Source organism: Magnolia sinica, chromosome 17 (genome assembly GCF_029962835.1).
Source record: "Magnolia sinica isolate HGM2019 chromosome 17, MsV1, whole genome shotgun sequence".
Classification (NCBI taxonomy): domain Eukaryota; kingdom Viridiplantae; phylum Streptophyta; class Magnoliopsida; order Magnoliales; family Magnoliaceae; genus Magnolia; species Magnolia sinica.
This window is the reverse complement of record NC_080589.1, coordinates 32,885,276-32,898,142: the sequence shown is the minus strand read 5'-3', so window position 1 is coordinate 32,898,142 and position 12,867 is coordinate 32,885,276. Positions and strand designations below refer to the sequence as shown.

At 43.7% G+C, this 12,867-nt stretch overlaps 1 protein-coding gene across 1 annotated transcript; it reads left to right on the top strand.

Annotated features, from left to right (window-relative positions):
• The first annotated feature begins 10,141 nt into the window (after positions 1–10,141).
• LOC131231570 (EID1-like F-box protein 3) lies at positions 10,142–11,105 on the top strand. Its single transcript, XM_058227810.1, has one exon. The coding sequence runs from the start codon at positions 10,194–10,196 to the stop codon at positions 10,992–10,994; it is 801 nt and encodes a 266-aa protein (XP_058083793.1). The 5' UTR covers positions 10,142–10,193; the 3' UTR covers positions 10,995–11,105.
• The last annotated feature ends 1,762 nt before the right edge of the window (positions 11,106–12,867 follow it).

Genomic DNA, 12,867 nt, shown 5'->3' with positions numbered 1-12,867 from the left:
TCCACCATATTTTTCATGTCTCCATGTTAAGAAAGTGTGGGTCAGACATAGTTCTTGTTATTGATTGGCAGCCGTTAGAGGTTCGTGAGGACGCCTCGTACATTAAGTAGCCAGTTCGTATCCTTGATCGGAAGGAGTAGGTCCTCCGGACCAAGGCCATTCCGTTGGTGAAGGTTCAGTGGGGTCACCATTCTGTTGGGAGTGGGAAGCCGAGATTCGAGAACGCTATCCCCATCTCTTTGATGATTGATTATGTGTTGTATTTTGTATGCTATCTCTGATTTTACATGATGATGTTATGTTTCTTCTTCCTCTTGAGTTATGTCTAGTTGCGATGATTGTGTAAATTTTGAGGATGAAATTTTTATTAGGAGGAGAGAGTTGTAAGACCTGTATCATAGTTTGTACCATTCTGTAGATTTCCATGATCCTCCCTGTCGAATTCTGGCATCCCGCGACATATAATCAGCATTTGCGCACGACCCTGAGTTACACGCCGTCAACCTGAGTCAACTCAACCTGAGACTTATACCCTAGCGACCGCGTCATCACCGCAGTTCCGATGCTGCGTCTCGTGGGCCGAGGTGATACCCAGGCCAGGGGATATGGGCCCGCATTTAGTTCGAGGAAAACATCGCGTGTTGCAAAACCCAAGAGAATATCTACAACATATCATCTCAATCAATCCATCAATCCCATTAAGGGTCAAGTACATGTCAAGTACACATCACCTCACACCCATCCCCAAGCGACTCTATAAATCAACAAACCCTTACACAACCCATACCCTTCTTACACAAATTCCCTCAAAAGTCAATAAAGTTCTTACACACCCATCCCTCTCTCCCATCCATCACTCCATCCCATCTCATCTCTCTTATTTCTCCCTTCTTTTCCAAGTAACCCAAAACACCAAAATACCACACGTCCAAGCTCTCCCAAATCTCCATGAGAGAATTTTGTGTGTAGCCCACTTCCTAACCCTCTCATCTCCCATCTCAACCATTCATTCTTCATCATCTTTCGTTGGAATCGAAGCTAAGGAGTAAAAGAAGCTAAGGGAGCAAGAAGAAGATGGTGGGTAATCTTGGTTTTTTGTCTTTCATTCATTTTTTTAATTTAAGGGTCCATATATGTGGGACCCACCTTGATGTACGCTTTGTAACAAGAGGGGCCCATAGTGGCAGGGCCCCTCCACCGCTGAAATCTCTCTCTCTCTCTCATGTATTATGGACCCCACTGTGATGTATGATCCATGTCGTCCCATCCGTAGGGCCCACCTTGCTGACCCTCTTTGGGTGGGCCTGGATGTAGGAGAAACACGAATATCAGCTTAGGCCATGGACTCTAGGCCACCACACGTACCCACATGATATATGGCTTTTATCATCACCGTCCACCAAAAACAGTGGGACCCAGATCCATAGCTCTAATGATAGGCTGAGTGAAAGACACCTCGTTTCAACGCTGGCCCATAGCTCTAGTGGTAGGCGGAGTGAAAGATACCTCGTTTTAACACTAAGGTCTTGGCATTGATTGCCCAGTGAGGGTGGCTAACAATGAAGTGTGGGTTGACGGTGGGGTCCATGGGACCCATCCCCGTCCTCCATCCATTTAGATGGGCCACACCATAGTATATGTGTTTATCCAAGCCGTCCACCGTCTTTGGACGGTGGGACCCACCACACGTGTGGGGCTACAGTGTTATATGCGACTGTCTAGGCCGTCCAGGGCCTGGACGTTGTACATACATTATTTATATATATATATATATATATATATATGTATATATATAATATTATATATATATTTATTATATATATATATTATATTATATTATACAATATATATATATATATATACCTATTGTGGTGGGCCCTACGTGGGACCCACCTCTGTTTTGTTTTTTTTTTCTTAAAAAAGAAAGGAAAGGGGTAGCAACGCTGCATGTGCTGCGTCTACGCAGCTACTCCCTTTACGTTAGCAAGCTACAGGTCCCACATGATGTATGTGTTTTACACAGCCGTCCATCCATCCTGACGGTGGGACCACCTTGATGATGTGCTGCATCCACCATCCAGCCCATGGACGGTGGATCCCAGCCATGATGTATGTGTTTTACACGAGTCGTCCATCTATTTTTGATGGTGGGATCCACTGCCATCTGACGAGAGCAAGTTCTATGGGTCCCACTACTAAGGACATCAGATATATTATAAAAATAATATATTATATTATATATTATATATTATATACATGGTGGTGGGCCCTATGTGGGACCCACCTTTGCCTTCCTAAGTGTAGCTAGCTGCCTGTGCAGCAGCCATTTAGCTGCTTCTTTATTAGCAGCAAACCCCACATTGATGTATATCGACATTGTCCACTATTTGAACGGTGGGGCCCACCATGATGCATGTGTTGTATCCAAGCTGTCCAACCATTTGTGAGACCATTTTACAGCATGGGAAAATAAAGTTTAAGTGGATCCCACCATTTAAATACTGGACCATGACATCCATCGTTCAAATTCCTAAGGGCCACAGTAGTTTCCAATTAAGTAGATAATTGTTTTCATTTCATCTATCTCTATGATAACTTATGAATAAGTCGAATCTCAAATACATAAGGGTAAGCCCGATTTGATATACCTTTGGCCCATTTGATTCGACCCATTTGAATCGGCCCATTTGATGTATATGAAGTCCGATGTGATGTGTGTGAGGCCCATGAGTAAGGTCCAATATAATGTATGTGTGTGGCCGTTACATTGTTTATGAATTCCTTATATAAGCCACTCCTTAGAAGAAGTGTTGGTTAGATGTCCACATTGAGGGGCAATGATGGTTAGATGTCCTCATTGTGACCTTCCCTTAGGCCTTGTTAGGCCCATTCTCTTCGTGGGTTATGTAAGACCCGTGTCCTAGTCCGTACTCAAGTACAACAACCCATCTCCTCCTTTTTCAAAAGTCTACTCTCTTTCCACCTCACCACTCCTCTTTTTCTAAATTTCAACCACAACCATACCACCTTTACAAAATTTCAACCCAACCCATCACCCATCACACTTCACCCATCCATATCACCTCTCTCTCTCTCTCATTTCGCAAATCTCCAAGCAACTCAAGCCTCTCAAACGTCCAAGCTTTCCTCTCCGTCCTAAGTGTGGCCCACCTTCTCATCTTCCATCTCAACCATCTAAACTCCATCAACCTCCATCAAAGTTGAAGCTAAGGAGCATTGGAGTCTAAGGGACCAAGAAGAAGGAAGATAAGGTGGGTGATTTGCCATTATTTTAAACTTTAGGGCCCACTTGTTGGTGGGACCCATTTGGATGTATGTGATTTAATCAAGAGGGCCCATAGTGGCGGGGTTCCTCTATCTCACCGTATATCTCTCTATATCTCTCTCTTTCTCTCTTTCTTTGTAATGGTGTGGATCCCACCAATATGTGTTATATCTACCCCGTCCATCTACATCAGACGGTGTGGCCCACTCTATTGTAGGTGATGATCTACACCATCCATTGTTTGGATGGACCCAATGCATTTATATATATATATATATATATATGTATGTATATATGTTATATTTTATATAATATATATAATATAATATGTATTATATATATAATATAATATATATATATTATATGCATATATGTTGGTGGGCCACATCTACGTGGGACCCATCACAGCAATGTGTTTATCTATGCCGTCCACCACAGCAATGTGTTTATCTATGCCATCCAGCATCCCTGGACGCTGAACGTTGGCAACAATGAAGTTAAGTGTTAACTGGCATGGGCGTAAAAAAAAAAAGAAAAGAAAAAGAGAGAAGAAGTGGTGGGCCTCTCATGCAAGCCCCACCTTGATGTATAAGTCAAATCCAAGCCGTTCATCCTCTTCCTCAGATCATTTTAGGCGTTGAGCCGAAAAATGATCTCAATCTGAACTTATGGTGGGCCATAGCATAGCAAACCAGTTTCCTACCATTGAAATACACCCCGATGCTGCTGTACATCAGAAAACTATTCGATATTGGTCTCAATAGATTTGTATCGAGCCATAGGGGCCAATGAATGGTGTGGATCTGGCTGATGTGGGCCCCGTCTGTGGAAAACCATAGAAAATTATTTTTTTTCAAAAAAAAAAGGAAGAAGCAGCATGCAGCGGCGCTGCTACTGCTGTCAGAGCGCCACAGGAGCTGCCTGCGCCCGACGACAGACGGACGGACTGGGCTCACGGCCCCAGTTGTGGGCCCCACCTTGATGCCTTTCGACCATCCACACCGTGCATTTTATGGGTCCCTATAGGCCATCCGTCCATACCAAAAATCAGACTTATACGGAACTCATGTGGACCACACCATTTAAAATCGTGTGAAGACATGCCTAAATATATAAAATCACTTGGTGGGGCCTACCTGAGTTTTGAACGTTGCTGAAACTTGGTCTGTACCGTCAGTTAGGTGGGACTCACACAATGAATGGGTTGGATTTGTGAACCACATTTTGGTGGGCCCCACATCCACCCCAGGTCCTGGTGACCTTATAAACAGGTTGGACGTCAAACGAACATCACGGTGGGCTGCCTGCCCACGTAGGTTGGATGGCAAATAAACATTACGGTGGGCCCCTCCCTGGCTGCATGGCCCTGTGAACGGGTTGGGCGCAAACAAACATTTCAGTGGGCCCCTGGTCCACACGACCTATCAACAGATTGTATGGAAAACAAACATTACAGTGGGCCCATTTTGTATGAAAAATAAATATTACAGTGGGCCCTATCCAGGCCCACGTGACCTTATGGATAGATTGGATGATAAATAAAAACTACAGTGGGCTCTACCCTGGTCCACATGACCCTATGAACAGTTGGTTGGAAAATAAACATTATAATGGGCCCTAAGTTGGGTGGAAAATAAACATTATATTGGGCCCTAGGCTGGGTGGAGAATAAGCATTATGGTGAGTCCTACTTAGGACCCACCTATGTATGTATTGTAAACCACGCCCTCTATTAGTGTGGGCTCCATCATGGTGTATGTGTTTCATCCAACTGTCCAACTGTTTTGGAGATAATTTAAGGCCCATTGTGGAGGCCCATCGTCATGTATTAGTGGTCCTTGTTGAGGCCCACCTTGATTTGTATTAGGCCCATATTATGAGGCCCATTTGATGTATTGGAGGCCCACGGGTCAAGGCCCAATAGGGCATACATAAGGCCCAATGTAGTGTAATTCCACCATGGTATATGTATTGATTTTGTAACGGCCCACGCCTTGGGAGCAATGCTGGTTTGACGTCCACATTGATAATGTTGGTTAAATGTCCGCATTATAACTCTCCCCAAGGCCCACTGATAGGCCCATACTTGTGGTAAGTAGGCCGTCTAGGCCCATCTCCGCTATACACAGAGCTCATCTCTTTATACATGTTTAGTATAGATCCATGATTCATGATCATCCGCATCATATGTATGCTTGATGTGAGGAGTGACCGATAATATCCTATGCCTTCGGGCGGACTGCTTATGGGCTCCCTGATAGGCGGAGTTGTCTCATATAAGTGCATGGTACACGCAGGATTGTTGCATGACTGATAGTGTGACTCATGCACTTGCATTTGTGTGATTGTAGTTATTGTATGCCCTAGCGACATCAGGGCCATAGCCTCCACAGACACATCGTGGATGGCTGGGTTGGATACCGAAAATGTTTGGTTCTAGCATACGGGTGTCATAGACGTCCCTGGGTGAAAATCCCTAAACCCGATGGTACCAGAGGATGACTCCAACGTCGAGACCGAGTGGATATGTGAGCACACGAGGGCCGAATACCAGGAGGTTGTGTCTCCCACTGTGTCGTGGTCGGTTGGAAAGGAGTGTGGCCTTACTCGCCCGAGGGTAGGGGGCAATACTAGGCTGAGTTTGACCAGCTCACGAATGGGTCCGCTATCGACGTGTCGGATAGGTATTGGCAGACTATTGGCCAGGCGGATAGTAAGGTTTCTTACGCTCACTTGGACTGTGCGGCTAGGAGAGCGATAGTGCCATTTGGAGTGTATTGAACCCCGGTGATTATCCAGAATGAGAACTGTATTGATACATGATGAGGATTGGCATGCTTGAGTTGCATCTTGCATCGTATGGCTGTGTTATGGCCGATAGCATTCATATCTTGCACCGCATAGCCTTGGTACGGCTGATTGCATTCATGTGCTCATTACCATGATTCCGCATTACTCTTACCTTGCATTTTGAGCACGCTTATATTGCGCACATACTTACACCACCCTCTAAGCTTTTTATAAGCTTATGCACGATTGATGCGTGCAGGTGACGTCAGGACGCAGTCGCAGCCTTAGTCTCGCCGTAGTTGGACCGTGCAGATGAGCTTTGGAGTTTCTATCTTTTGCACTACATTGTATTTTTTCCTTTCAGTCGCATTGTACTCAAAAGTTTTTTATCATAGTGGATTTTGTAGTGGTGTTCTTGTGGTTATTGTTTGTGGATTATGCTTTTGTTATGCTCATTATGAATCAGACTGATGATTATAAATCCTCCTTGTAGTATCCCAGGATCGGAACCTGGTGAATGGGTGCCGGGGTCCGAGAATGGGATTCTACGGAGGCTGTCGGCGCCGGATTCAGCGATCGGGAATTCTGTGAGCCTGGTTTTCGAGTTCGGGGCTTGACAGGTTAATCCAAATAAGTGGGCCCCATTCGCCGTATACGGATGATTTCATGTTATTAGGTTTAATATAACCACGGCCGAGTGCCGATTTTTATAATATGGTTAGTTGGTTAATCATGTATGGACCCCTCCTTATTTATCGACCCTAATTGTAGGTGCCGATTATAGATGCTGATTATCGGTGCTGATTATCGAGATCGACGCCAGTTATTGATACCGATTATGAGTATGTAACAACATAACATCATGATACATGCCCATGCACATCATGTATATGCTTGTGATGAGATGAGTGACTGATCATAGCACATGTCATTGGGCAGATTGTTATAGGACTCCCTGGTGAAGGGAGAAGCCCACATGAGCGCGCGGTACGCGCATGCTTGCTGTATGACTGGATTATGTGATTCATCCATCTCGCATTGTGTGAAATGTATACTGCACGCCTTAGCGATATCAGGGCCGTAGATGAGGATTCGTATGCTTGAGTTGCATCTCGCATTGCATGGCCTTGGTATGCCGACATCATTCATGCCTTGCATCACATAGCCTTGGTACGGCTAATAGTATTCATGGATTCATCAGCGTATTTCGCATTACTCTGATACTGCATAATTGTATTACTACTTTGCGCACACACTTTTACCACCATCTAAGCATTCCATAAGCTTATGCACGACCGTTGCGTGCAGGTGACGTTGGATCGCAGCAGCGCTAATGCTAGAGTGCGTGGCAGATCATTTTGGAGCTTTCGTCTATCATCATTGTATTTCCTTTTACGCACACTGTACTTATAAATTTTTTATTATAGTGGAAATGTGATGAAGTTTTTAGTTGTTATTTGTGGGTTATGCTTATTACGAATCAAACTGATATTGAAAATCCTTCTTTTATGATCCCAGGATCGAAACCTGGTAAATGGGTACCAGGAGCCGAGAATGGGGTACTACGGAAGCTGTCGGCGCCGGATTCGGTGATCGGAAATTTTGTGAGCCCGGTTTCCAAGTTTAGAGCGTGACATTTCTTGTAAAGCAAATTACATTGTATAGTATAATGTTTACTTTTCAAGTTCGCCATTTGAGTTTACGCTTGCATGTTTGATTCAGTTCATCATTTGGAAAGGTGTTTTATATTCGTTCTTCTTGATCGATTGTAAAAATTTCTTTTCCCATTTCATTTTATATGTATTGAAAAACCCTTTTGTACCAAAGGCAAATGTGCAATAATTTGATTTTATAAATTAAGCGAGTGGCTAAATAGGCGATCAATGTTTTTAGATCTTGTTCTTATATCATGTGTGTGCCAATCTTGGCACCCAGGGTCATCGTTGTTCTGTTTAAATTGAAGTCATAATTCCAATTCTGTTGTGCATGAGACAGCAGAAACACCTGTCACATGTGGTCAAATGAAGAACGAAACCACCTGATTTATGGGCCAGTTGATGTCCACCATCATTCCACTCGATGAACGGCTCTTGTTTCACATCCTTCCCACATGAAGTGACGAAACAGAGCTCCTGCAATGACGAAACTGCCCTTCGGCCTTATCCAATTTTTTAACGAGATTTTGAACAACTTCTACCTCAGCCAATCTGGAAACCACGTGAGCATATTTTCTTTCGAATTAAATATAAAAAAATAATCCAAAAATAAAAAAAAGTACGAATGTAATAATTAAAAAATAGATAGGAAAAACAAACAAAAAGCTGGCAGAATCTCCACGCAATCCATACCTATACGTGTATCGATGTGATGAAGCCAAGTGTCGCATGGACAAAAAGTAGAAATCCAGAGGATCTCCCAGGCCATTGAGGGACACGTGTCGAATTCGGATTCCAACACAACAGCTAGATCGCTGCTGTAGGTGCGTGTCGTGCGAAGACGAGCACTGACGCTCCTCGAGCTCCGAGTTATAAGAACGGTTCAAAGGAGATCAAAGTTATATGGGCACCACAGTGATGTATTTATTATATCTATACCGTTCATCTATTTTTAGAGATAATTTTACAGTATTATCCAAAAAATGAATTATATCCAAAAATCATCTTAACCACACCACAAATAGAGATACTAAATTTCACCGTTAAAAGATTCATAGGGCCCACCATAATGTTTATTTTCCATTCAATCTGTTCATAAGGTCACAAAGACCTGAATTAAGAAGAAAAACAAATTTCACATTAATCTACAACTTCTGTGACCCCAAAATGGATTTCAATGGTAGATATTCAATCCCCACTGTTTTTGGTAATGTGGTCCACTTGATAGTTATATATGTCTTATTTTTTGTGTAAAGCCTTAAGACGAGCTCTCAAAATGGATGGACGGTTTGGATATAAAAAAATACCTCATGATCCGACCCACAGAACTTGCTGACGCAAATACAGCGGCTATATAGCTGGTGTGAGGTACACCAGCCAATCCATTCGCAACGCACCACGTAGCACTTCAGATATTTTCAGCGCTAGGAGGCGCTAAGACATTCGCGCGATGATTGTTAAAGAGGTGATTCGCGGGAAAATGTCGTCATGTGGCACTATAAGAGATCGGGCCGTCTATAGTGTGTGTTCCACAGTGAGCTAAGTGGGTCAGAAAGACAAATGGATTACTGATTGGTATTCGTTATTTTCTTAATCGTCCAAATCCCAATTGTATGTCGATCAAGATTAAATAATAAATTCACCCAACTTGTACAAGGTAGCCTTATCGTGTTGGATACACCTGATGAATGGGCCGGATCTAGTAGGATTACACCGTTTTTGAAAATGTGACACGAAGCGCGCGACTCGCCTTTATAACTACTAGCCCATCTGTCGTACAGCCATTCGAAAGAGATATTTCCGAACGAAGAAAGCATTGATACTCTGGCAGAGAGTGGAAGATGATACGCACCACCTAGAAATTACGCACTGATGACATCATACATATCATGAACCAAATATCAAGCTTCACTGGTTAACTGATAATCAGATTGATTGACATTTATTGAACAGTTAAAAATGAATTGTATCAATCCACCAAACCTCTTTCCCAAATAATGTCCCCGAATCTAAGGTTAGGATTTCACAATCAATCTTATTTTTGAAATGCAGCTTATTGACAGATGGATCTAAAATCTAGTCGGTTTAATCTGACTTAATGCACTCCACGTCTACAATTTCATAGCGCCAGAGTATCAAGCGTCATGGTCTGCCAGAATATGAAAAAGAAGTACCCCTTTCAAAACGCGGTTACGCGGCTCTAATTACACACGTGTCAGTCAATCTTCATCTCACCCAGCATCTAACGTCTGACCCACGATTCGGCAACGCGGCTCTTCAATCTCAACCCAACACGCGTCCTCCCACTAGTGGGAGGAAGACACGTGTCAGAAATAAGATCTTTGACGAGAATTAGTTAATCAGCTACTGAGAATCCGACACTTGTTAGACCGTTAATAGACAGTATATATACCGAACAAAACGCCCATTTCTTTCCTATCGGAAAATCCCTCCAATCGGAGATGAGTCGTCGGCGGAAAAACCAGCGGTCCGGCGAGAATTGCAGCGAATCAGGTATTCTCGACGAGCGGATTCTAGTGCTGGTCTTCGAATCCATGAATTGGGATCCGCACGTGCTGTGCAAGGTAGCATGTGTGAGCCACAAGCTCCGTGCAGTGGCTAGGCGTGTTCTGTGGAGGGAGCTGTGCGTATCGCGGGCCCCGAGGATGGTAGGGGCACTGATTAGCAGCGCTCCGAGCGGGCGCGTAGGCGGCGGCTGGCACGCCCTTGCGAAGCTGTTCTTCTTCTGTTGCGGATGCGTATCAAGCCGCCACTTCCGTGTGGACCGTACATTGCCGGGCCACTTCGTGGGAGCATCTCGATTCTCGAAGACATCTGGGAAGAGCTTCTTGGCAAGGAAGTGCTGGGGGGACTTGTTGTACGTGAGTGATCCGTGCGAGCACGAAATGGGGCCCGACGAGGACGACATTGGTGTATACCGGGGCGTTTTCAGCGCATTCATGAAGTCGCGCACACGTGCGTGCTTGATCAAGAGGCAGGTGGAATTAGAAGCCCACGTGAGGTGCCCATACTGCGGGGCACGCGTGTGGAGTATGACCGCGGCACGGCTCGTACCGCAGAGTGCCTGGAAGCGGCTGGGGTCACACAACGGACGGCTGGAGTACTTTGTATGTGTGAATGGTCACTTGCACGGGAACTGCTGGTTGGTACCGTTATCAAGCGATGATGACTACGACGATGACGGTAATGATCTTGACGGTGATGATGTTGGTGTTAATGGAAAAGTGAGACGCGGAGCGTAGATCATGGATGGACCATTGCCTTGAAGTGGCTTGGAGAACTTTTAGCTCCCTAGCTTCGTTTTCTTGGCGGTGTATGAGATCAGATTGTGTGGTCCTCACGCGGTTTGTGATTTTTTTTTTTATTATTATTATTATTTATTTTGTATTTGGGAATTGACATGGGTACCCACCTTTGTTGGTAGATAGACAATTTTATTTTATTTTTATTTTTTGTAAATTTGTATTATTTTATTACCAGAAGTAGTAGAAAGAAAAGGGCGAGTCTATCTAGAGTTTTGGGTTGAATTATGATTTCTCATGTTGGGATGTGTAGTGTTGACTAAACTATAGATTGATGATTGACCATTCATATAAGTCGGTGGATTAGATTTGAAAGATGAAAGTTGTCGGGTGGGATCCACAGGCAATAGATATGATAGATTCTCTCATTGTTTCCTCCTCCTGGGATTTACATGGACCAACTAATTCTGTGGGCCCGGTTGATCAGCACCTCCTGCTCTGAAACTTTCAAATAGTCAGCGGTGTTCCTGTACCGAACAGCGTCTTATACCGGGTGGTGGGTCCCCAATTAGACCCGGTTTGAACCGGGTCCAAAATGGTGGACCCGTACCCGACCGATTTTTAAATGGTTCCGGATCCATCGAGTCCGGTTGTTTAGGTGCCCGTTGACGGCCCTACAAGCAGGCGTGTCAGTGGGTGGGTTTTGGCTGGGCCAGGGTAGGCTGAGTCAGGCCAGCAGTTAAAGCCTAAGGCCCGACCCGGCCCAAATTGAAATGGGCCTAGAATTGTACGTACAAGCCCATCTCAAAAAATTAGTTGGGCCAGCCTAAAGGTTGATAAATCTGTATTTCTCACTTGAATGTTCCCAAGAAATATAAAAATAAAGTGACACTTATTAGAATGAAATAGATGACTTAAGCTCAAGCCTACCTGAAACTTGGATCAGGCCAAGCATGCTGGAAACCGGGTCATGCGTTAAGGAAGCAAGCTTGGGTTCAGCCCAATTAATCCAAGTTTAACCAACGGCTACGAGACCAAGCCCAAACCAGCCCAAGTTTAACGAACGGCTACCGTCAAGTGCTGTCATTATGTTAAAGGGTATCCTATAAATTCTGTTTGTCTACTTAGCCAAAATCGACTCGATCACATTTTCCTCCAATGTCTTTTCCTTCAATGTCCTTACTTAATGAGAATCTGGGAACACGGAGGACTAGCTTCCAAGCAAACACCCAACTGCACAATACTCCAGATAGTGCCTCCTTGATGCGGACAGGCTAATCGGCACTTGCTCAACATCCGGAGAGCTGGTTTTTTTTTTTTTTTTTTTTTTTGTTTTTTTTTTGGGGGAAGGTATATTTTGATGGAACATTTGGTTCTCTCGCAGTAATTTCATATATTTCGGGTCGAATGACTTCTTTTACACCTACAGTCTTCAACGTAACTTTTTTTTTTTTTTTTTTTAAAAGGATGTTAAAGATTTTTTTTGCACCAAATCCAAATTGCAATACTGGCCTGTTTGGTTAAACATTTTATTATAGTAAATGGTAGATGGCTAATAATTATTTAGCATTCTAAATTCATCTATGCCACCTATATGACGTTGATTATCGCATTAAAATCGAGGAGAAAATAAGACGCTCAAATTTTGTGTGGCCCACTTTAATGTATTTGTCTGATCCACGCCATCCATTCATTTTATTAGTTCATTTTCAGGACGATTCCAAAAACGAAGCAAATCCGAAGAATATGGACCACACCACAGACCACAATGGTAATCGAACACCTACCATTGGAAACTTTTTGTCAGCTATGAAAGTTTTGAATCAAGCTAATATTTGTGTTTTTAGTTCATCAATAAGTTTCTGACCTTATG